Source organism: Gambusia affinis, linkage group LG02, assembly GCF_019740435.1.
Source record: "Gambusia affinis linkage group LG02, SWU_Gaff_1.0, whole genome shotgun sequence".
Lineage (NCBI taxonomy): Eukaryota > Metazoa > Chordata > Actinopteri > Cyprinodontiformes > Poeciliidae > Gambusia > Gambusia affinis.
The window spans coordinates 22598842-22623776 of record NC_057869.1 but is presented as its reverse complement, the minus strand read 5'-3'; the positions used below and the strand labels follow the sequence as shown (position 1 = coordinate 22623776).

At 38.7% G+C, this 24935-nt stretch overlaps 1 protein-coding gene across 9 annotated transcripts in view; it reads right to left on the bottom strand.

The window, feature by feature from the left end:
* cdkl5 (cyclin-dependent kinase-like 5) overlaps positions 1–24784 on the bottom strand; it is a 34742-nt gene extending 9958 nt beyond the window's left edge. For 6 of the 9 annotated variants that reach the window (XM_044102102.1, XM_044102135.1, XM_044102112.1 and 3 more), the window contains exons 1-14: positions 24326–24764; positions 19903–20252; positions 17005–17039; positions 8939–8984; positions 8684–8820; positions 8121–8241; positions 7767–7826; positions 6766–6856; positions 5035–5137; positions 4073–4159; positions 3512–3592; positions 3199–3374; positions 1171–2030; positions 490–830 (exon numbers count right to left, since the gene is read on the bottom strand). In XM_044102102.1, the coding sequence (XP_043958037.1) occupies positions 490–830; positions 1171–2030; positions 3199–3374; positions 3512–3592; positions 4073–4159; positions 5035–5137; positions 6766–6856; positions 7767–7826; positions 8121–8241; positions 8684–8820; positions 8939–8984; positions 17005–17039; positions 19903–19939 (2175 nt within the window). In that variant the 5' untranslated portion in view covers positions 19940–20252; positions 24326–24764. Of the gene's footprint in view, positions 1–489; positions 831–1170; positions 2031–3198; positions 3375–3511; positions 3593–4072; positions 4160–5034; positions 5138–6765; positions 6857–7766; positions 7827–8120; positions 8242–8683; positions 8821–8938; positions 8985–17004; positions 17040–19902; positions 20253–20423; positions 20530–24325 lie in introns of those variants that run through there. The other 3 variants (XM_044102085.1, XM_044102094.1, XM_044102143.1) reach the window with 3 other exon arrangements.
* Positions 24785–24935: the final 151 nt, after the last annotated feature.

Sequence of the window (24935 nt, the reverse complement as noted above, 5' to 3'; positions counted from 1 at the left end):
GAGCTCCATGAACAACATGGACTTCCTTCCTCAAAAGATAAAGAAGCTTCCATTAAACTCAAACATGTCAAATGTGTTTCACATTATTGTATTTAAAAAAGGATGAAATTTTGATTTATGTTTGCCAACACTAAAATATGAGCAAAACACCTTTAAATGTCATCTTTTACTTTAGTAGCACAATCTCACACCAAGACATTTTGAAAATCCAGTCTTTTGTTCTGTAACCTTATTTTTGATGGAGAACAAATATCCATGGAGAAATAATTGTGTTTGCTATAAAGTCACTGATTATATGAACAATTTTCAAAGACTAATTGAAAATAAAAAAAACATGATTAATCTATATTATTTATGTCCTTCTAAACATTTTAGAGTTATATTATGCTATTGCAATGAAAGATCTTTCTACTTCCTCTGTGTGCATTTTCTCAGAGTGAATGCTCTCATTTCCTGCCATAAATCACCCAGAACTTGTTGGTCACTAACCCTCGTCAGGTCGTCGGTGCAGTCCTCTCTTGACGAGCTCACTGAATGTCCAGTCAGGTTGGTACGATGTTGCAGCTGTGGGGAGAGGAGCTGGAGGCTGCTGGCCCGAGTCGGTATGGCCTGGCCAGGTGGCGGCAGGCCCGCCATGACCCCCTCACACCCATGTGGTCGGTGACGTTCCCGTCTCACGTACATGGAGTGGCGCTGAGGCCGTTGCTGGGAGGAAAAGGGGGACGTGTAGCCCAGGCCGTAGTGATATGACTCGTGGGGTGAAGGCAGGGTGTGAGTGTTGGGCATCGCCGGTCCTCCTGGGTCTAGGAGCTCTGGAGCACCAGCATCTTCTGGGGAATAAAGAGGAGCGCTACGTTGGCATTGCCATCGACTGCGGCTTCTAAAGTGGTTTTCATATAATATCTGAAACAACTGCCTCATTTGATCTACTAATATTCAATTTGATGATGCAAAAAGTACAGGTTTTATTTCATCCATTGGATTTCTGAATATTTTAATGACCATCTTGATTACTGCAAACATTTTGGATTTTTATGAAATTGTTTTGTGGACAAGAGTTAGTGTAGAAACATACCGTAGTCATGGTACTGACTAAAATATTTTAAGATCTAATATTCAAACGTTTCATGGGAATGAAAGCAGATTTTTTTTTTCTCCATCTAAACTTACCTGGAGCCAACGATTTGTGTCTGGACTTGTGTCTCGATGAGGAGTCCAACGTGCTGCTCTCCATACGGACATTCACGCTGCTACGGGAAGCGGGGCTGTGTCCTGATCGGTCACTGTGTCTAGCTGAGGGACTGCCGGGGGGTCCCGGAAGACCCGACGGGGCGTTGAGGTCCAAACAGCTGGCAGGGAAGAAACGGGCACTGGGTCCTACAACGGCTGCTCCGTTTGCGTTTGGGTCGTCTGGGTGAAGTCGACCATCGCTGAGGTTCCCCACAGACTTGGCGTCGCTAAGAGCCCCGTGGCTCTTGGACAGGCTCAGATAAGAAGCTGAGCTTTTAGAAGAGGACGACATGGATCCGTGTGCAGAGTCTGCCATGCTGTGGGCATGGCGGCCATGTTGTTTTTCTGCTCCAGACTGTAATGTGTTGGTTTTGTTTTCCAGGAAGGTGTGCCGGCTGGCCTGCTGTTGCTGCTGCTGTTGCTGTTGCTGCTGTTGCTGCTGTTGCTGAGAGCGAGACGAGCTTGGTTTGCTGTGGGTGTATTTTGCCCCATGTCCCTGATCTGACAGCTTTGTTGAGGGCCCCAAGTTGAAATCAAACTCTGTCTTGTTTTTTGCCTCTTTGGGACTGAGAAGGTGTGGCAGGTTGTTGTTAGCCAGATCTTTGTTGGACGAGGCAGAACGATTTAGGGTCTGGGACATGTACTGGACTTTCGGGTGGAGTGTAGGACTTAAACTAGATGGAGCCGGTTTGTTGCCATTCAGGAAACTCTCATTGCTGAGGTGATGCAGGTCTCCATGGCGAGGGAGGCTGGAACATTCCTTGCTGGTTGATCGACGACTTGAACTCTTGTTGTGACTCCTGGAGGGCCAGAGAGACGCGTGAAGTTTGTAACTTCTTAGATCATCGTATGGACTTATATACATGAATCTCACTTAATTCTTTTGCTTTCATCATGGCAGCTTCCTTTTTGTGTTCAATTAACTGAAAAGTTACAAATCTTTAACTTAAAGAAACGTTTTACTTTGACTTTACTTGAAACAACTGAGTCAGACGTAGTTTCATATCCTACATCTGACCACCTCAATATATTATGATCATAAAACCTCAATTTATTAAGTTTATCCAATTTAGAGTTTTAAGTGAGATTAATGTAAATAAGTCCATAACATAAACTACAACCCAAATAGTCTTTGTATTGTACACTCAAAAGTGTACACTTTTGATAAACTTGATTAATTGGGTTGGATAAACTTAATTGACTAAACTTGTTACCAATTGAAGCAATTCAATTAGTTTGGTTCAACTGACTTCTTCTTTCAGTGTATATTTGACGCCTGCTGTACAATTTTGCCACCTGCTGCCCTCATTTCAACAACTTTTTGCACAGAGCGTTCAGCAGCTGACACCTGCTCTGCAACTCACCTTAACTCTATATCAGCTGGTGGCTGCAGCCAACGTGCTCTCGCTTGCTTGCTTAGGAAAGTGTTTGAGAAAAGGTGAACACTTTTCACTAGCTGTATAGTGAAGTAAAGAGACAATGGCTTACGGTAGTGCAAACCTGTGAAGATCGCTTCCTGTCAAACACTGGACGATCACGAGAATCTTACAGTGCAGATTCATTATCTATATTTACCCCAGAAAAATATGCTAAAACCTGAACAATGAATGTCACGCCCTTGTAGCAACTTTTAAATTCCTTTTAGCCATCCAATTTTAACCATTTTTCTTCTTGAACACAAATCTTTGTTCCCTATGTTGTGTTGCCATGGTAACATGTCTGGATTGCAATGCAACTGACCTACTCTGGTTTAAAATGTATAAAAATGTGATTTTAGACATTTCTAGCCTGAATTGAGAATTAAGTGAGTTACAGCTTTAATTTAGTAATCTCTATCTTTACATAATTTCTATCTCTAGTTATTTACCAAAATAAATAAATTCCAGTCACATTTCAAATTGATCACGATAACATGAAGTTTGTAACAAGTTGGGTTTTGTCGCTCTATGTAAATGACAGAGAGCTTACCTTGTAGGGACTGTATTTTCTCCGTGGTGGTGTGTTTTTCTCTTGGACGAGCGTGGTGGGTTTGGAGAAGCAGGAGAAGATTTTTCTCTCTCCGCCTGCCTCAAAGGCTGGAAAGCAGGATGGTTCAAACACTGCTCGGTTAGAAAACGCTCGGTAGGGTTCAGCAGCAACATGCTCTGATGGAAAAACAGAAGCAAAAACGGATGTTTGGAGCAATAGGTCAAAAAATTCTTTGAATCTAGTGAATAACACATTTACTGTAGAAGAAAATTTACTGCAAGTGGAAAATATGAATGTTTCAGTGTAAATTTACCTTCATCAAATCCAACATCAAACCACTCATAATTCCCTGGTACCGTCTCTCCAAAGTCTGAGGATGGGTAACTGTGGGAAACTGGCACAGGAAAAAAAGATCCTGGATAAAACGTTCATCCTCAATAATGGGTTTGTTGTTTGTTTTTCTTAGACTCATATTACGCTTCACAAAACAAAGTAAATGTTCCTCCCCATTAAAAAAAAAAAAAAAAGAAGAGAAAAGTAACTCTCAGTTCTTATGACATGGATCGCACTAAACAAACTACTGAGTTTGCACACACATTCACAAACGCGTAGCTTTTCTCAGCCTTCTGGGACATTTTCTCTTGCTGCTAAGCTGAATACCAACCACCTATCTCATGAGTCATAGCAATCCACTCAGTCATGGTGCTGGAAACACTGCCACAAAAATGAAACGGACAGAAAGAACGGGCAGGAGAGACAAGGATAAGAGAGAAGAGCGGAGAGAGGGAGGACAAAATGAAAGAAGAAGAAGGAAGGAAGAGAAAGTGAAAGGAAGGGAAAAAGGAGGGGGAGGAAGACTGTTCGTGTTTCCTACCCTGATTCCATGAAATCGCGGGTTGTTGTAAAAGAGTTTCATCTGTTCAGCAGGAAGAGGACCCAGAACTTTCTGGATGGTGAAGAGCTGGAGGTGAACATCAGCAAATCAAGAAAGCAGACTGAGCTGATCCGATTCTTGGCACAACATTGCAACTGTAGCCGAAACTTATGGTGCATTTTCTTTGTTCTTGGAGGTCGAATTTTCCAACTAATCACTTAAAGTCAGAACTCTGACCATATAAAAACAGTTTGTCGTACATATGCTAAGTTAAACCTATACAGAGTTTATCAGCCATTCTGAATTTCCCAATGTCTTTAAACCAGCAGAGGACTACAGTGCTGAATGTCCCTTAGTGCACTGTCAACATGAAAAATAATTTTGATATACATCACATTAACAATAATCTTGGATGTTGTATGTAATTTTTTGCCTCATGTTGCCCGCCTGTTAATTTGTGGGTCTTAAGAAACTGCACAGCTTTCTTATGCCTTGGGCTGGCTCTGCCACTCTCACCGACCTCTTTGGCTGTCTATAAAATGAGTTTATTGCCTTGCATCGTATGTTGCACTTTAAAATGGGAAGGATTAGTGCGTTTGAAAACCAAAATGACTAGGCTGAAAAGAAAGTGCAGAGTTGTGGAACTTTTCTTTGTTTTTGTCACTGTAAAAGTGATTGCTGTGATTTTTATTTTTCAAAAGCACTTGACACTTTATTTCAGCTTATTGACATTGAAGAAGACGATGATAGCTATCCAGATGACAGCTTCTTGTAGATCCAAAACACCAGTTTTGTCACAGAAAGTTTATTTTGCTTTGAAAAGACAATAAAACCTAAAAGAAAATGCTCCCACCGGTTACAGGAAAAGTTGTAGGACCTTTAAATAAAAGGTTTTCATATTTAAAAGATATTGTTTATTCACCTCCTTTTTCAAATTTAGTATCTACTGCTGCTCTACTGACCTGGTCAATCTCGCTTTCCCCTGGAAACAAAGGCTGTCCGTCACTCAGCTCCCCCAGAATACACCCGACAGACCACATGTCCACAGCCTTTCCATAGGGAGCCCTGCAACAACAGGAAACAATACCTATGATAACACCATTTGTGCAGAAAAATCATTCAAGGAAAAGATTTCAGTGAACAACACAAGAAGCCTGTTAATTAGATAGCAGGGCGATAATGACAACAATGGAGGGCGATGAGGGCGGAAAATAAGCCACAGAATTAAGTAGGTATGATTGCAAGAGAATTGTAGCTTTCATAAGTGATATCAAATTGTATATTTTATGGCTCCTAGGGAAGATTTCTGCACTGTGGAGAATCTGGTGAGAAATGGTGAGAGTTCTGGCAGCGGAGAAGCAAAGGAGCGCTGGTGTTGGAGGGAGAGAGGATTTGAGTGGGAGGCATTCAAACACTGTCTCTGTAAATGTTCCAGGGCATTTACTAAATCAAGCTACAGCAGTGCGGATAGATGACGTTCATCTGTCTCCAAGCTAGGATGGACACTGGTTGCAGCAAAAAAATTACCCCCAAAAAAAAAAGAAAAAAAAGAAAAAGAGGCGCATTATAGAATTAAAAACAAATCTTCAGTATTGTATTTTGACCTCAAAATACAATACTGAAGATTCGTGGTTTATTCCAATGTATCGCATAGCTTACTACTTGCTTTCTCTACTGATCTGATTACATGGCAGTGCCATCGCTAACCTAATATTTAATAAATAACCAGCATCAGAGATGCTCTACAATTAGTCCATATCACTAGGATGTCATGTTGGCCTTTTAAAATCCATCAGGAATTAAGCACATCATGACTTTACAAAGCTGCACAGTTTGGTCTTGGCATCACATGAATCTGTAAGTAGACATGAACTCACTGAGCTCTGTTTCTTTTAAAACCATAAAAAAATCCCACTATATCTAAATGACTTCTTATGAAATACAATGTAACTCATTCTCAACAGGGGAGATTGAGAGCAGAAGGAACAGCTACAGATGCACCTTGATTAATTAGAATATGACAGAAATGGTAAGTTACTTCAGTAAATAAACTCCATACATAAAAAACTAGATATATCCCACATAGAGGTATTTTTAAGTGTTTATTTTTGGCTAATATCATTTAAATAGAGTGCTAAGCAGTTGCACATCTTGTTTATAGATAGATAGATAGATAGATAGATAGATAGATAGATAGATAGATAGATAGATAGATAGATAGATAGATAGATAGATAGATAGATAGATAGATAGATAGATAGATAGATAGATAGATAGATAGATAGATAGATAGATAGATAGATAGATAGATAGAGTCGATTTTGAAACCTAGTCAATGAAAAATGAATCAACAATTTGATGTGTAACGATGGCACTTGAGAAAACGTAATGTTTCAATTGTGGACTGTGTGTTCCATGACTTTGTATTTTGGTGTTTTTATGATGTAAAGCATTTTGAACTTTACAAAGTAAAGCATGTGCCTTTCAGCCTTGTTGCTGAAAGGTGCTATACAAATAAAATGTAATTAGATTTGATTCTGTGACCCTACGCACTAGAGACCCTCATAAATATTACGGCGGGCAGGATTGGGCCTGTGGGCCTTGAGTTTGACACATGTGCCATATTGTCCAAAGAAAAAAGAAATAACATGGTTAACATCTAAATTAACAAGCTCCCACACACAGCGACCTACCCCAGCAGTAGCTCAGGTGAGCGGTACCACCTGGTGGCCACATACTCGGTGTAGTTGGCATCTGTTCCTTCAGACAGGTTACGAGCAAATCCTGAGCCGGAGGAGCACAGACATAATTACATCAAGTAGACTTTATTTTGTCAACAGCAATGCATAAATGACCAATTAATAACAGGAAAGGACATTCAGTATCTAAATTGTTTGGACAGCCACAGTGACAGCATGATAATGTTTGCCATGTGACCAGACTAATTAGTTATGTGACTGCAGGCGATCTGAGACTCCACTTTAGATAACTGGTGTAGAGAGAATCCATTTTAAGCAAGAAAAAGTCACAGTAAACAGAATGGCAGCTCCAACAGTGAATACCAAACAAATCTCACCCCAGCTGACTCAGTGGGTTGGCATTAGCCAATTATTCAGAGCCAGCTAACTGTGTCAGTTTTACAGATACGCGTCCAAATGTAAAATACACACCTAGAGCACTGTGAAAGGGCAAATCCATGAACTACTAGTACATTTCCATCAATGTGTTTCTCAGAACAGGAGGGTTTCTGTTACTAACATCACTATCATTAGACAGAGATGTTACCAATTAACTAATAATACATCAACAACCACCAGCGTATATTTAGGCTGCTGATTGGCAGTTTCCCAGAGGCAGATTTAGTTTCTCTGATAATCAGTTTACAAGATAGAAAAAGGTGGGATTTTCTATTTCAAACCAACCCACAGAAACAAAACGGAGCACCGTTGAATCACTGATCTGGCTAAAGAATCAACACATAACAACCATCAATACGACAAGATGGAAGACATATCAGGATGTCTACTCAACACCCATTAAACACCTTTGGTTAAAAGTATATCTTTCTAAATCAAAGCATCAAAGGACACTGGCTACATGACATTATATAGAAGAAAATGAAATTATTGATACTACATTAGAAATGAAGGATGTCATTAGCTTATAAACAACAGAAGGATAAGGATACACTCACCAAAGTCACATAGTTTAAGAACATCATCTGAACTGATAAGAAGGTTTTCTGGTTTGATATCTGAAAGAGAGATGATCTAAATCAATGTCTTATTGAATTCAATAATCAGAAATTTTAAGTCACAGTTTTATCTCTGTCATAGAGTGCAACATTGGTTAAAAATCCTTAATAACAAGCAGTGGTGATATCATATTCACATGGATTGTTTTGGTGTTAAAGATTTGTCTGGCCTTGCAGTGATAATACCAGCAATGCTTTGGAAAAACATGGGCAAGACGCTGGAGGCACCAAAGAAAGGAAACAGTGACTGGTTGTAAAAGAGTAGAAGGGAAGCAAACAAATATGAATACTGACCTCTGTGTACAATTTCATTTTTGTGACACCAGTTGATGGCTTTGATGAGCTGGAAAATGTAGCTGCGAACTTTTTCCGGTGGCGCACCATTGGGAAATTCCTCTAGCAGTTCAAGCATGTTCTGAAAAACCACAACAATGACATCACGAAAAATCAGACCAACTCTGTAGCAGCAATATCAATGATCCGTCCATCCATCCATCCATCCATCCATCCATCCATCCATCCATCCATCCATCCATCCATCCATCCATCCATCCATCCATCCATCCATCCATCCATCCATCCATCCATCCATATTACATCTGGAGAATTATGTTGTGTTGAATTTTCATTAAAAAAAAAAACATAATAAAATAACTGTGTTTGGACACCCTGGCAAGACAACAGGAAATACCAGTACTTACTACCAGCACAGTTTCTATGTTGCTATGGTGACGCCTTTTTTTATGCTTAACTGAGCAGTCACCATCCTACGGCCATGGATGATGCAGCATAAAGAAGTGCTGTGTGCACAGCATGCAGACTTGATTAAATAAACATAGCATGGATGTTATCCTGACCCTCTCAACATATTCAAAGACGAGGTAGAGCTTCCCCCTCCTGCGAAAAGCCTCTTTGAGCTCGACTATGTTGTCCTGCTTCAGAGTCCGGAGCATCTTCAGCTCCCGAAGGGTCGTCTCCTTAACCTCCTCATTTTCTGAGTGGGCATTAAAAGACAAATATGTGTTGTTTTTTTTTTGCACTTTTACCAGTTTTCCTTATTTGTGCCCATCTTTTTTATGTTTAAACTTTTTTTTTTTTTTTTTTTTACTCACCTTCACTGTCTTTGAACTTCTTGATGGCCACCAGCTCATTTGTTTCCTGTAAGGAACAATGCACAACCATTTAGCTTCGTTTTAGTGGGACAAAGATGCCTAATGACCTTAAAAATAGAAAAGATGTGAAGCGATTAGTCTTCTCACACTGAGCTGTGGGAAAAGCTAAAACAAAAAGGGCTATACAATGTGAGCTCTAAGTACAAACCTAGTGTGTTCTAACAGGGTATTTGTATACTGAATATTTGTATTTGGAACCAGGTTCCCTTAAGAAAATAATAGAAATGCACAACTACCCAAAACATGGGCAGCACTCAGAATCAGTCATTTTCAACATAATAATCCTTGGTCCGATATTAACCCTTTCATAGAGCCAATGTTTGATGAAATCATGATGAAACAATAAACGATGCGGACAAGAATAAACAACTTTGTTAATGACTTAAGGTAAAGCTCTTCATCCTAGAGCAGTCTGTACTTGGCCCAAAACCCAACAACAGCCACCACACAATTCAGTATCATTTTTAAGTGCAACAGTGGTTGAAATTAGAAACAAATTCAATGACACTCGATTTAGACTACAATACAAAATGTTGAAAAAAAAAACTCCCCCTCTCATACTATTGTTATCCTACATAGTTATTCTGGGTGATGTTGTGCACAGAAGCCCTGACCTTTTAGAGCATTGCACTCAAGTATTTAATGGCACTGATTTCTGCTGTGGGCCGCCTTCCACCCCAGGACCAGGAGAAGCAGAGGAAACAACTCAGGTGAAGGTGTACGTATGTGAAATCAAAATGTGGAGCATTTTCTAGAAGAAAGCCAGAAATTCATGAATGTGCTTTTAGGAAAAATTCTCCTTCAGACGTGTTTGACAAAACAAACAACTGTGTGTCCAGATTACAATAAAATGTATATGATTATGCATACAGTCACACCAAAGAGCTAAATTAGAGTTATGAGACACAATTTGTTGTTCTTGTTTTCATTTCCAGCACCTCTAAAGAAAATGTCTGACTCTTTAGATACCTAAATGCTGTGCTGATGCTCACCTCCCTGCTGTGGCTAGCAATAATTCAAAGAAGACTTGTGATATGTTAATATAGCCTAGAACCCATATATGTACAAATGCATTCTTGTTTACAACCTTCTTCTGGCTGATACAAAAGAAGGTTGTACGTTGTACCTTTTTAACTAACTATCAAGAAAGTCCAACTGGGACAGCTGAACTTTATTTTTGATTAATCAGACTCACAACAGTTGATGTTAAGTTTGAAACAAATAAAACTAAATGCTGAAATTAAATAAAAAGGCACCGCTACAAGTAGAGGTGCTACTTGTAGTACCGCTACTTGCTACAAGTAGCAAGTAGTAATTAGATAGTCTGCAACTGTTTTAGATATTTCTTTTATCATCCAGCAGATTTTTTTTTTTTTAGTTGAACAACATAAATGTCACATTAAATGTAAATTAATTTCTGAAGTGATTATCCATGGCCTCAATCTTTGCATCACACACCCGGGGTGTGTCTGATTAAAAACAAAATCACAGCAAATTCTGGCTTCATCACAAAGGATTTTTAAAGACTTCTGTATGTTGTTATGATTCCCCTAATATAACAGTTTTCATTAAACAAAACATAAAATGTTTTCAATCATTCCAATGGTAGCCTAAATCCTTGAAAGCTGTTTTTTTCTGTCATCTGTAACACCCTCTGGATGCAGCAGTGAACACAGGGGGCCAGAGAGGATTACATCATGCACTAGAGTGTCCTTGGCTGCGCTCATATTCCTCAATTGTTCTTTTGTCTACAGCGGGTCAGACATCACAGTTGGCCGAATCACTGCGATGAAACAAGGCAGCGTGGAGCTACCTGTCACTGGCAGTGCTCTCGCTTATATCTGGCCATTGTTATATGAAGGTGTAAAAACAAACTTGTTAGTTAAAGATTTGATGTTCATTAGCAAATTGGATCATACAATGAAGATTTACTGCGACGGCAGAGGTACATGCTGGCTGTGCAGGAATGACTTTCGATAAAAGGGTAAAAAGAAATAACAACCTATTATCAAAAATAATGTCTGAGCCCATCAAGCACAGATGACATTTCAAACTGCAGCTGCAATGTGTTGATGATGCTCATGTTTGTGCTACATCTTTGACCTCTTCTGACTAATAAGTCAGCACTAAAAACAACCTTCAAGATCGCAACTGTCTGATGACACGAGCTCATTGTATTGGTACTAATGCTTGAACATTTCACTGATATGCAGTTTGACATTGAGGTATCAAAGGAGTCTCAATTTAAAATCACGCCCATGACTCATATTCTGATGTTACTCAAGTAAACACACCGCAGGTCTTTTTGAAACTTAGCCAACACAATTAAAGACAATTGCTAATAATTAATTTGTCTTCTTACCCCGACAGTACTACACAGTGACACCGTTTCTGCACCAGGAGACAAGCAACTGTGTAGGTTGTGATATTGTCACTCCTAAAGCACAAATTCAAGATAACACTGAAGCCTCCATACAAACACCCACATATGCTAAACAACACTTGCATAAAGTGGCAGAACAAGTCCTGGCACACAAACGCTTGACTAATTAAAATGTTCCATCAAGCACACACTGCAGAGTAAAGTCCCTATAAATTACACTGGGACGCCTATTTAACATGAATTTAGTTCCATTGTTGTGATGTTCGGGCCTACTGTGTCTCCTGATTGGGTTTCAACCTATTTGCAGTCGCATTATTCCCCTCCGTCATACGCAGGTCTGCTGTAGTCCTCTAACAGGGTGACCCATTTACCAACACTGTTTAACACAACCCTCTGCATCACTTCCTCTCCCTCAAACACACGTGCACCCATTGCTTCTTTCTCTCTCCTGATGCCACCCTGTCTTTCTTGTCCCGCTTCCAGCTGGGAAAAGTAAAAATAACTGCTCTCTTGCAGCAAAGCTAAAAACACCATTTATTGTCAGGGTCCCAGGCTCCCGTGTGTAAAATCGAGTCTTTCTTTTTGTTACATAAGTGGGAAACATGTCATATGTCACATTAGTGAGTCAAAGGAAAGAAAAGGCACTTTAACTTTAACTTGACTGTATTTCTAAAGCTGCTGGTTAATTTGCATGCAGATTTGTTGGAGAATGACACATTAATGCTGTAATAAAACCAGAGAGATAGTAAAGGTATTTGCCTTGTTAGTTGGTCTCCAGGTGAGGAAACATTTTTGCGTTTTCTGTGTGTTTAGTGTTGTACAGTAGACAAAAAAAAAGCATTAAATGGAAATTCACCCTGTTTTTATCTTGTCTTGTGTGGAGTCTTTTTTCATATGGCTTATGTTTTAATTTTTGTAGCCAGGTGTCAACTTTACTGTTGAAAAACTGATCCAGATATTTGATGGTATCCAAGCCAGCTTCACATTAACCACATCAGCCTTTTGTTTTGGAAATCAATAACACACACTGAGCTGAAGACTAATTAATTTAATCGTTTACTCCATAAACTGTGAAAGCAGCAAGCACATCTCCAAAGGTTAGGCTGCCATCACAGAGATCCCAAATCAAAATGCAGTGGAGAAAAAGAAGTTTACAGACTGGAGACGGGAATCAGCTGGTACTGACTGTAAGCTGTCACCTTTAGAGGTGACGAAACAGAGCCAATGTGCAGACAGCCACTGATGAGGGGAGATCATAAAAAGATTTAAGAAATTAAACTTACAATGCTCAGGAATTGTCAGAAAAACTGGGACACGGAACAGAGCTTTGAACTACATAAGAATCAGGGCATGAAAACCAAGAATCCGGCTTTATCTGAGAAAAATCAAGAGCTTATACACCAATGGATCAGTGGATGATGATGATGATGATGATGATGATGATGATGACGATGATGAAGCAGTTTAGGTAAATGGTATGAGCAAAGATTACTGGAGAGGAGGAATATAATAGAAATGGGACACAGACTAATTACACAAGAGAAAGTAAAGGGGACATAATAAACCAAAGAAAGAAAGGCTAACACTAATCTAATAAACCTACATAGAAATGCACAAAGAACAAAATGAAATGAAAGAATAAACCTACAGAGAAAGACTTTATCAGCATTAATGACGACAGGGCTTGAACAAAACATGGTAAGACCTGAACTGAAATAAAACACTGCAGAACACGACAGAAATAAACTAAATGAATTAACATAGACATTCAAGACAAACAATAAACTATAAAAAAGGGCTAAAGGAAATAAAAAAATATTGCAGAAGCTATGAAGCATAATGACCCAACAATCGCAAACCAAAAGTCAAAAATCCAAAAACTGTCACAGTAAACCAGAGATGAGCAATTTATTATTCTGAAGAGCCACTTGATTAGCTCTAGTTTTTGCAGGCTGTTTGTCCACATTTTATTATTTAGAAAATTTGACAATAAATTCTAAACAACTTTTGTGGTGTGCTAATAAACTGAAGAATATATTGCTACATTTGTATTTTTGCATAGGTTTTGTTTATTTATGTGCTAATCTCATTTTATCCCTGAGACCAGCATCAATCCTCCACAAACAGAGCTGCTAAATCTTTGGGTTTCTAGTCAGAAAGATAAATGGCAACAGAGTGAGAAAAAAGACATGAACAATGAGCAAGCAATGCAAGTTGTTCAGATGCTGAAAGAGGTAGAATAAAACGCATAAAAAACGCCTTTGTTTGAAGCATAAATTTGATCTTTGAAGTTTTTTTGAAAGTAATATTAAAATCTGTCACCTCGGTATCGGCTTTTGTCCTCTTAGTTCCAGGTACCGTTACACCTGTGGGTGCTACACTGATAAACTGAACTGAATTGAAATTACATGGCTTACCGTATGCTCCCACTGCCCAAGAGCTGATAAATGCTGAATCTCTTGCTCGATATAAATAAATGTTTGTCTAATTCTGTGTTTTTTTTCCCCCTGCCATTATGTTTGTCAAAGATAAGGACAGAGAAAAGATTATCAGAGGTGTTTTCTTTTTGCCATCCTCGTTTGACATGTTTACAGCAAAGCATCAAGAATATATTTGTTCTCAATAGTCAATTTTCCTGTCATGGTAACGTTCAGTTCTCCTTTCTGAATTGTAATGACTTAAAGCTATGCTTAATTATCAGTGTGGAAGCTTTGAGTGACAGGCAGGTGGGGTGGCTTTAAGGTCTTTGTTGTAGATGAGACTATTTAAGGCCAGCTTCAAAGCGTGCAACTACATGAGGTATAATTATAGGGAACCAAGCCATCAATATCGTGGCATTTCCCCAGGACGAAATAGGCTGAAAGCCAAGATTAGGACCATGTGAAAAAAAATCTGTCAGCAATTATAGCGAAACAGAAAAATCCATGAAAAGAAAAACAGCTGATTTGCCAGGATACAGCCAGACAAAGTCTTTGAGCTGCCAGTCTAATAAGGCTCATCCTGATAGACCAACCCAAGTCTGAGCAATACTGGAGACAAACAATTGAGGAAAATGAACATAACACTCCATTACTTTTACTGCTCTAAAAGCTGATTGGTGCAATCTCCCAGAGCAAGAAATGTCTTTCCTAGTATCCAAACCATGAGCATGATGAACTAGACCAGGTTCTAATAACAATCAACTGTACTAGGAAAACTAGAGGCCAGCATTACAAAGCTTAAGGATCTGGTAAGCTTGATATCAAACTGTTAAACTGTTTCATCTTTATAAATGAAAGATAACGCTTCATAGCGACGTCTTTGGTCTTTGGTTGGCTTGATGCGTGTTTCATGATATATACAAGCATATTGATGGTGCATCTGTTTTATGCAGAACAAATCAGTGACAGATGATAAAATATCAGCTCCTTAAAAATGCACCATGCTTGGCAGTGAGCTACACTACAGTCATGTAAAGCAACTGGACATATGGATAATCAATTTGATCAATACTAAATAATTATTAACACTTAAAAAAGCCAGAGGAAAAGCGTGGCCTGTTTAAGCTGCAGAGTGACTTGGTGTGAAACCATGATGAGACTGAAAGAGATGCAGCCTGCAGAATGTAGCTTGTAGCATATTAGTCTGGATAAATTCTTATAAAATCCTGAGGTAAAATGTGTTATAGCATGATGAAGCTGAATTTGAAGTTTGAGTTACAATTTCAAGAGGTATGCTTAACAAAAAAAACAGCAGTGGCACTTTGATGTTGCCCATGTGCAGCATCAAAAGACGCATTTTTATTAGTGTAGGAAGTAATGAACAGCTCAAATACTGGTCAGTGTTGATGAAAACCCACAGAAACAACAGGAATCCATGGTAAGAGAATGACAGGGATTCAACAGGGAGATAACAGGAGGAACCAGCAAAGAGTGAGAGCAGCAAAAGTGTTTAAGTACTGGAAGAGTGAATGTGGGACAAGTGCCTGGGCTGACTGGCTGCAGGTGTGAGGGGGGAGAGAGAGAGGGAGACAGAAAGAAAGAGAGAGAGAGAGAGAAAAAAAAGAGAGAAAGAAAGAAAGAGAGGGAGACAGAAAGCAAGAGCAAAAGTGGCACACGGGGAGAGGGAGAGTGAACTAGGGAGTAAATTTAACACTAAAGAATGAGAGACATAATAAACATAAGAAGCCTTACATTCTGTAGAGTTATAAAGAATAACTAGACATAAGAAATAAACACTGTAAAGTAGAATCACAAAGAAAGCACTGAACTAAAGTAAAACAGAAACAAGATCGATCCTGTCAAAGGAAGAGACCAAGAGAAGAGACCAGAATATCCTAAAAACTAGAATCAAACCACAAAACAATCCAGGACCTAACATCAGGGGCTCAAAGGTTCCAGTAAAACACATTTGTTGTTCAGATACTTCTTCAGTTTTCAGGTTACTTGAATTTAGTTTTTAAATTAATAAGCAGCTTTTTCAAATTTGGCTCAGTTTATCAATTCTGACTTGTAACAATTCAGTTTTCTGTGAACAAATTAGAGTATGAAAATTGACTAAGGTCACTAATGATGTATATACACTATTATGTATTTGCCTCAGCTGTACACCTGAATATTACCGGCTCTGACTGACCAAGACTTGGTCATTTTAACTAAAAATATCACAAAACAGACTCTAACCGTAACAGAGGCTTTACATTCTGTAAATATAAAATACTGTCTGTTAAAACACAAAACAGCTGGCGATACAGTTCATGTTCAACACTATGTATAGTAGATTGTGTCATACTAATGCAAAGCCTGTGGCAAAGTTAAATGATTTAAACGTACAAGTAGAATAATCTGAAGGACGTAAAGTAACACAAATCTGTTTTCAAACACAAACTCAATGATTCATCCCCAATATGAAACATTTCTCATTTTAACCTTTAATACGATTATTCAACAGAGTGGAGCAAGCTGTTTTATGAGTTCACAGTGCCATATTTTATCTAGTAGTTATAAAAAAAAGTCACTTTTTCACACTGCATAGGAAGGAAAATTATAAAATTATGTGTAAAGCACAAATACGATGCAAAAAAGACTGCATGGGCGTTCAGTGATTCAGAAATGCACGGTAACAGCAGCTATTAGTCAGATTAAAGTCTTAGTCAACATCTGTAAGTAAATGAAGCCATCAAAACAGGTGGTTGTCATAGCAAAAATCTGCCATTTACCCAATTCCTTTCTGTTCAGTTGTGCATTTGAAATATTTAGTGTATAAATGTTTTACACATAGACTGTGTCTCCAGTTTTTGACACTAATTTGCTCAAACAGGTTTTAAAGCTTTCAGAGATTTTTCAAAAATATTTAAAACAGTCTACCTATTCCACCACACAAAGTCTGAAGCCTAACCAAAGAAGATCGCAAATGGACACAAAGATTGTTTTTATGGCCTCCCTTCATGTTGATGCTGAGGATCATTGCTAATCAGGCTTAAAACTGAACAAAACCAAATCATCATATTCTTCTTCTCGGATAAATTTTATTTAAGCCTGTATGGGAATTTGATTTTATCCTAAAAAAAAAAAAATAAAAAAATAAATGAAACACCAGTAAGACATCTTTTACAAACGACAGCAAGATCAGAGGAAATCCTTACCTTGTGTCTGCATTTAAGCACCACTCCATATGCACCTGGCAGAAACAAAGGGGGGACAAAACAAAGATCAATAACATGCACTTATGATGCTACTCTGATATTATGTTTTGACTTGTCACCTCATGTAAAGACGTCTTTAAACAACAGAGCAGTATAGATCAGGTAGTGAGGAGGAGGTAAACCTTCTCTCCCACTGTTTAATGCCTGGATCTTTGTGGAATCTTGACCCAGAAGTCACCCTGTTGCCTGTTGTCATTGCTGAGGCATTTGGACTATGTCCATATAGCTAGGTATGCTTAAATTTATACATCAGATTAGTCCTTTAAACCTGAGATCTCCAACCATCAGGTTGCAGACTTCTACAGGGCAGTGACTGTAGTTGTACCAGGCAGGGGTGTAAAAAATAAATCCATCCATCCATCCATTTTGTTACACCCTTGTCCCTAGTGGGGTCGGGAGGTTCTGGAGTCTATCTCCAGCTAATGTTCCGGGTGAGAGGCGGGGTCACCCTGGACAGGCTGCCAGTCTGTCGCAGGGCAACACAGACAGACAGGACACACAACCATTTCCGTGTGACTGAGAATCAGAGCATCAGAGTGGTTCGTTTCTGATCTGCATCTGTATGAACTCATCAGCAGTCATGACAAGGTGGAGCGTCTCACTCTTTCCAGGTTGCTGCTTTTGCTTTAGTCGGTGCAGCTAACACACAACTACCCCGAGTTCAACAGTTTGCCCAGAAGACCAAGTTTGGTCTGTGGCGAGCAAAAACCCTGCTGCAAGTCTTACATGTACACATCAGAGGGCATGTGAAGGTGTCACGCCTGGAACAGAAGACCAGAATGGATGTTTTGTGCTTGAAGAGACAAAAAGCTAAATCATCTTTCAAAAGAAAGAAAAAAAATCCCATCTAATTTCAGCATGCATCTCTTTTTTAACATGCTGGTGACTATATCATGGTTTGGACTATTTTACTGCACATGCAAAGTTTCAAAACAGTCAGAGTGGGTCATGAACAGTAGACCTTACCAAAGAAACAAGCAACCAGCTTCATGAAGACGAAACGGTGACGACACAAATCCGAAAGATTTAAATAAAAATGGTTTTACAACATATACTTGTGGATAACACAACACCACTGCAAACTACATACCATTAGTGTTTTGCTTTATTGTGGGGAGTTTGATATAATCTTTTTTTAAGAAAGATAGTCATGCTCAAGTAAACAACTTCACATTAAAAACCAAGCCCAAAAAAACTGCAACCCATTCAACTTGCAAGCAACTTTAGAAAAAAAAAATAAGCCAAAAGTTGCTTATATAAATAACTTGGCAACACTGTTCATAAAGCAAGCCAACAACCCGAAGCACACACTGTGTTCTGAAGAATGGTAACAATATATTATAATAAAAATGAATAGCTGTCTTGCTGTATGTTGGACTTTAACACAAAATGAATCAGAATCAAAGAAAACATGAAACCCAATAAAAATATAAACAAAATGTGGTCTTGTGATTTACTGCAAATTATTTTTTATTTTTTTTGCATATTGCCACAAAATCAGATCACACCAGATGTTAAAAGAGTAATGATATATTTAATCAGTGTTGAGCTGTTTTTCTTTTTTTTTTTTTAAAGATTTCAAAGTCTCCCAAGGACAGCAGGACCTGCATTCTCTTGCAGTCTATTAACTGCTAAAACTTGTAATTTTCTCAAGTTTAATTTAATACATTCCAGAGATAGATATTAAGATATTATTTTCTTTTCTATGTTTGACATGAGCATAGCTTTTTAAAGAGTGGTTTGAGGGAGCGCCTGCGAAACTCAACATTTCTTGCCAAGCTGCAGTGGGTGGAACATGCCCTTTAGGCTGCTGGAGGACTTCTTATGTGGAGCACCCGCAAAAGATGTGGTGGATTGTTTCACTCCTCGTATCAAAGCGAGAAGAGGTTTGAGAAGATGTAAGCAAATGCAATTAGGAAACAACTGTTAACTTTTGCATGGAGAGAATTAGGTCAGCAGATGAAATTAGAGTTTAAGCAATCAGAGAGTAGAGTAAAAGATTCAAGTTCAACTCAGGAAAAAATGGACAAGTATTCCTAAAATAAATTCATTGTTGAACCATAATACCACGATGAAAATTTTTTTTAAAAATACAACCTTTAATTTAGTGTGTCTTTCTATTTTATCGGCAAAATTTGCTCAAAATAAATGTAACAGAAGCATTTTAAGCTTTTTTAAATTTTTAAAAAAAAGTTGAGCTCCATGAGTTAGCTACTCATGGAGCTCAACTTTTTTTAAAAATTGTCAATGGTAAACCCCGTTGACAATGTCAGAGTGATGCAAGGGAAAAATACTTTGTGTTCCACTTTGCCAAATTTGGAGTTTGGCAAAACCATATTAACGCTTTCACTGTCATTGTGCTCTGGTCTGATGACACTCAGATCAAGCCTTTATGTAAAGGGGTTAAACCAGCTGAAAAAAAAAAAAATCAGGTTTAAGGCTTTTTGAATTTGTTTGCAGAAGTAATTTTGTTGTTTAATTAAAATATTATTTTAAAATGTTGACATGTCATCTACAATCAGTAGATGATTTTCATCTGCAGCTACAACATTTTCCTTCTGATGTCTGCACATCCCACAGGCTTCTGCATATTTCTCAGCATAAAAGAAGAAAAATTTTTGCTCAGATTCTGCCTGCCTGCTATAAAACTGTAAAGATGCAAAATCTGGAGCATATACGCTAAAAGTTATGAATAGAGTCCTGCCGCACAATGCGAAACACTAAAACTCTCATGAAAAACACGCAGCATGACACATCAGCGTCCCGAGTGGGGCAGATCATCAGCATTAGAGCAGGAGGTTAACAACACCATTTAATCTGCTGTGTGAAACCACCCACCTTCTCCCACAATGCCAAGGACTTCAAACTTATTCATCACATCACAGAGAGCGGGGTCTCCTCCACCAGGTGAAATGCGCTGCTTAGACTTTAATAGGGACACTCCTGCTTGGACCAGCAGCCGATTGGGTCAGCTGCAGACTCGCGGAGAAACATGGCAGGCCTCTGACAACAAGCCATCTTTACTCCTCCTCTTTTCACAGCCCTGCTTTTCCCACACACTGCTTAACGTCCTCTAAATGTCAGTTTCCTCGTATTAAAATATCTGACTGGAGTTCGTCTAAATGTCCTTTTACTCCATATCCTTGTGTTGCTCCTGTGCCTTTATCCAACACTCCACATGGGGGAATCTGGAAGAGAAAACAGAGAAGTGTTTGAATACTTTGCCTGGAGATCACTCCAATCTCTAATTCATAATGCTTCACACAGTTGGTGGAGCACTGGCTGTAAACCATGCACATGAAAATACGAGGCACACAGAGTAAAGGCATGACTTTGACACATATTCTGCCTCATATCACCTTTCTTATGCAACAATTCCTGATCACAGAGCAGCGGTGATGTTAAGGCTAATGTACTCTAAAAGTAGATCTTCTCCTGATTCAATTTCTCTAGAGGGTGGGACTCGTTTCACTTCTTAATGCATGAATTATTTCTAATTTACAGTGCAGAATATCTAAGATAGAAATGTTTTGGAGTGCTAGGTTGAAAGTAGAACCTCACAGTCAGAAATTGGTGTAACAAGTCAAAACATCATTAATGCTACAACCTGCTAAACGCAAAGTTGAGTCCACATATAGTTTTGAGTTCGTAAGAGTCTCTAAGCCCAGTTCTTAAGACTTTTTTCCTTAAATAATTAAAAAAGAATGTCAAACCAGATGTTTAGCTATACTTTATAAAAAGATATCTTGCTTTATTATTGCTAATATCTGACATTAAGTCAGTCTAAAGTTTTAGATCAGTTGGGATTACCAAAAATCATTTCTATTTGCAAAAACCAAAGTAACGAGAGAGAGATTTTTTGGAAAATTTTGCTAAAAATTGTGCTGAAAATGTTTTAAAAATAAAATTTTACACATTATACTGAATTTCCTAAACTTTTAAACAATTTGTGAAACCTCAGATAACCACATCCTCGCTTCTTTTTTTTTTTTTTTTTTTTAACCTCCTGATAGGTTTATTCATTCAGTGCAGTTTTAGCCTAAAATTGTTAGCTGTATTTCTTAATTTTAACAGTTTAGCTTTGTTTACAATCCATATTCAGATGGGTTATAAAGGTTTTGCAAACGAGCAAAATTTATAAATTATAAATTAGCACAGTGCATCACAGCCCCAATAAAACCCCAAATGTGGATTTCATTTCGTCATTAATAAAATTTTTAAGAAACTGTATTTGATTAAAAAAAGTAAATAAAAAGGTAACTAAGTTTCATTTTTCTGTGCTTAAAATTTCAGACTTTTAGTTTGGATAAGTTTGCATGGTCTAACTTGGTACAAAAAAGGTCAACGCTACATCTTCACAAGACTATATCTAAGGACAGACAGAAAACAAAGCTTGATCATTAGATGCAGCAGCAACTTAAATAATTCAGAGGTGATATTGAGGTCATATTAGTAGTGAAGTCATATTGAGAATGTCTTGCGCAATTTTAGCTTCACAAGTAGCATAAAAACCAAGCCTCTAGATAGAGCACACATCTTCTGGACTTGGCAAAAGAGCTGCAGTGTAAATCTAAGTTTCTGTGACAAGACAGACTGTGTGAAGGACACTGGATTATGCAAACATTCGTGGATGGAATCCCAGAAAAATGAATCCAAAAAACAAAACTGCAAGAAGACACCTTAAAAAGAAGAGAATGGAAATTTGATCAAACAAAAGAAGCACATTCTTTACCCAATTTACAATGAGAGCAATTATTTTGTGGTGTGATGAGATCTTGCACAGCTGGAATGAAACTGACTGGGACTAATAAAGGATGTGTTTGTTTTCCTCAGGGTATATCACAGAGATGAGTGTGTAATGAATTGTTGACGGATCAGAACAAAAGCTGTTAAAATACTAAATGAATAGAAGGGCTCCACTGACACCATTATCAACAATTTTCTCTGAATTTAGAAGCTGCAGATAAATATGTCAAAAATCTTAAATGCCACAAAAGAGATTCTAAGGAAAAATCTTTGGTGAAAAAAAACAAAACAAAGACAAGTGCTGGTCTGGTCTATTAGACTGGGCTTATTAAATCAAAATTTAATAAGAATGTATGTATATGGGTTTCAGACACTGCACAGAGTTTATAGAAGTGCCTCCACCTGTTTTGCTTGTTTCAGTGAAAAAGCGAAAGAAGTATTTGGCCGATTGTTTGTATATGATACAATCATCATTATCAGTGGGTCTTTATAGTTACAAGGAAACATTTATGTAAATGACAAAACACCTGCAAATAAGATTTCAAATGACCCCAGCTTTACATTAGAAACAGAAAACCCACAATCATGTTAGCATGCTGGTATGTCATGTTACAACATGCCAACATCCAATTATGTGTGGAAGAATGTCAAAATATTTTGGATATTTTTTTTATATGGAATATTTTTATTAAATGTTAAGATTTATACCAAAACATGTGGATACAGTAGTGGTATTACAAGGCCACAGTGCTGCTAAAACTGCCAAATCTCCTCAAATTCCTCTCCCTGTTCTCTACCTTCAAATATTCTCAACACCAAACCAGATCGTCATCATTTTATTCAATTTAGACATTCAGGATCTCAAAGCCAATTATTTGATTCAGGAACACATCTCACCGTATTTGGCACCTCTGTGTTGGAGGTTGTGAAACTGTAAAAATACCAAATTTGGCATAACCTAGTCAGATTTAGATTTGAAAGAAGTCCCTTTCCGGTTGGACACGAGAGAGGGATCTCACAAACAATAATGAAACAAAGCAAAATGTGTATTTATTTTGAAAAAAAAAAATTACCTGTTTTGAGTTGCACTACATTAAGAAACTGCATTTTGGAAAGATTGTATACATTTTTTAGCTTCTAGTCTTTTATGGCTGGACGTAGAGATGGAAACTAAAACATCGTTTATCCAAATCTCAGAAAGTAATCACATGTAGATGCACCCTTTGTTATTACAGTTTCAGCTCATTGGGAAGGCTATCCAGAAGGTTTTGGAACATGTCTTCACTGCTCCAGAGTCCGGTGGTCTCTGCATCTTTGCATTTTCTATTGCCTCTGAGTGGTTGAGTGAGTATTTCTTGCAAGATAGTATATTTTCATAATATAAATAAACACTGACAAAACTGCAAAACATAGATGACAAATACATTTTAAACTGAGAGTCTAACACCAAATATGAATACAAATGTCTTTGGTTTAAGTGGGGAAAAAAATCCTATTCCTATCATGCATCCAAGTTCTGCTGGAGTACTTTTTTTTTTTTCCATAAAGCTGTGTCCAAAAAGCAGAGATGAGAAAATAATAACAGTTTAAATGGTTCTTTGGTAATTTTTTCTTTCTAAACTAGAACCATTAAAGCTCCTTCCTGAATTGACTTAACTATATATGTAAAAAAAAAAAACAACAAAAAAAAAAAAAAAAAAAAAAAGAAAATTTAGAAGAAGAAGAAGAAGAAAAGAAAACACTTTAATGTTGATTTGGCTCATGTGCCTGTGTGTGGGCGTTTTCCTATGCAGTGTGTGCAATCCACACATCTTAGGCTTTCCAGGGAAAATAAATAAGATGTGGATGTGCAGGCCATCGGTGGAGGATATGGTACTGAGGGGGAGGTAGCTAACAGGACAAGTTGGAGCAACTTGAAATACATGAAGACCTGAACATATATTTATTTTTATTTGACCTAAAATGGTCAAGGATTTAATGAGCTTTCTTGTTAAACTTAATGAATTAACCGGTAATGTCGAAAGAGACAGATAGAAAACCGAGGGGTGTGCTCGAAAAAGCAAAACGGAATAGGAACAAGTGAGTTTGAGTGTGCGTGAAATTAATAGCTTGGCTCGTGCGTCCGCGTGCACGAAGGAGTGTGCGCTTGCGCGTGACTGTGATGTGGATAGGAGGGAGAAGCTGGGAGGCTGGGGGGCGGAGGGGGATAGTAGCTAATGCTGCTCTGCTCTCTCTCTCTCTGCACCGAACTGCGTCTCTGCCGCCGCTGCGGAGCGGAGCGCAGCACCATTCCATCGCTGTCCACGCGTTTCTCAGCCTACACAGCAACCAGTGCATACATCATACAGAGCAGCCGGAGCACGCTCACCACAGTGCAGCACAGCAATATACACTGACAGGGCTATAGAGCAACCCGCAAATCCACAAGAATGACATTCACTTCCAGAGCGCACAAGGGCGAAATAAATCAGATGATAACGAAAAGCACTGGCGATCCAACCAAAGCAACGTTTACCTGCATCTGCGATGTGTCGCCTATGTGTGGAGGAAGCAGTGAGCATCATTCCCTGGGAAAGCGATTATGTGGGGAGGTGAAGAAACATCCTGTGGAGCGACAGGGGCGAGAAAAAAGCACCACGGCCTGCGCGTCGTGACACGATCAAATGTCCTCCCCACTCCGGCTCTGGGGGCAGATAAGACCTGGATCCGCAGACATAACGTCGATGACGGAAGGGTCAGTGTACCATCAACAGTTCTTCGGAGGCTCCGCGTTCGTAGCCTCAGCATCAGCTGGTTATAGCAGCAAAATCGTCATTCCTGTGAGCGACGCAGCCGAGAGCCAATAGAAACGTGCGCGTTCCAGCAGTGCGCTTGCATCCACCGTGGGCTGCGATCAGATAAAACTTTGATTAGATCCAGCGCAGCATCTGTTGAATGAAAAGTATTTTGGTTGCTACTCGCCCTCCTCTGATCGGAATCAGGTCTGTCTGCAAGACCCACTGATTAACAATCTCTTTCCTTCCTTCCTGCTTTCGCTCCTTTCTCTCTCACCTCCGCCTCCCCTTCAGGATTGCACTAATTGAGGAATCAGAGGAGTTAGCAGAATTCCTCAGTGCCTCGACCTG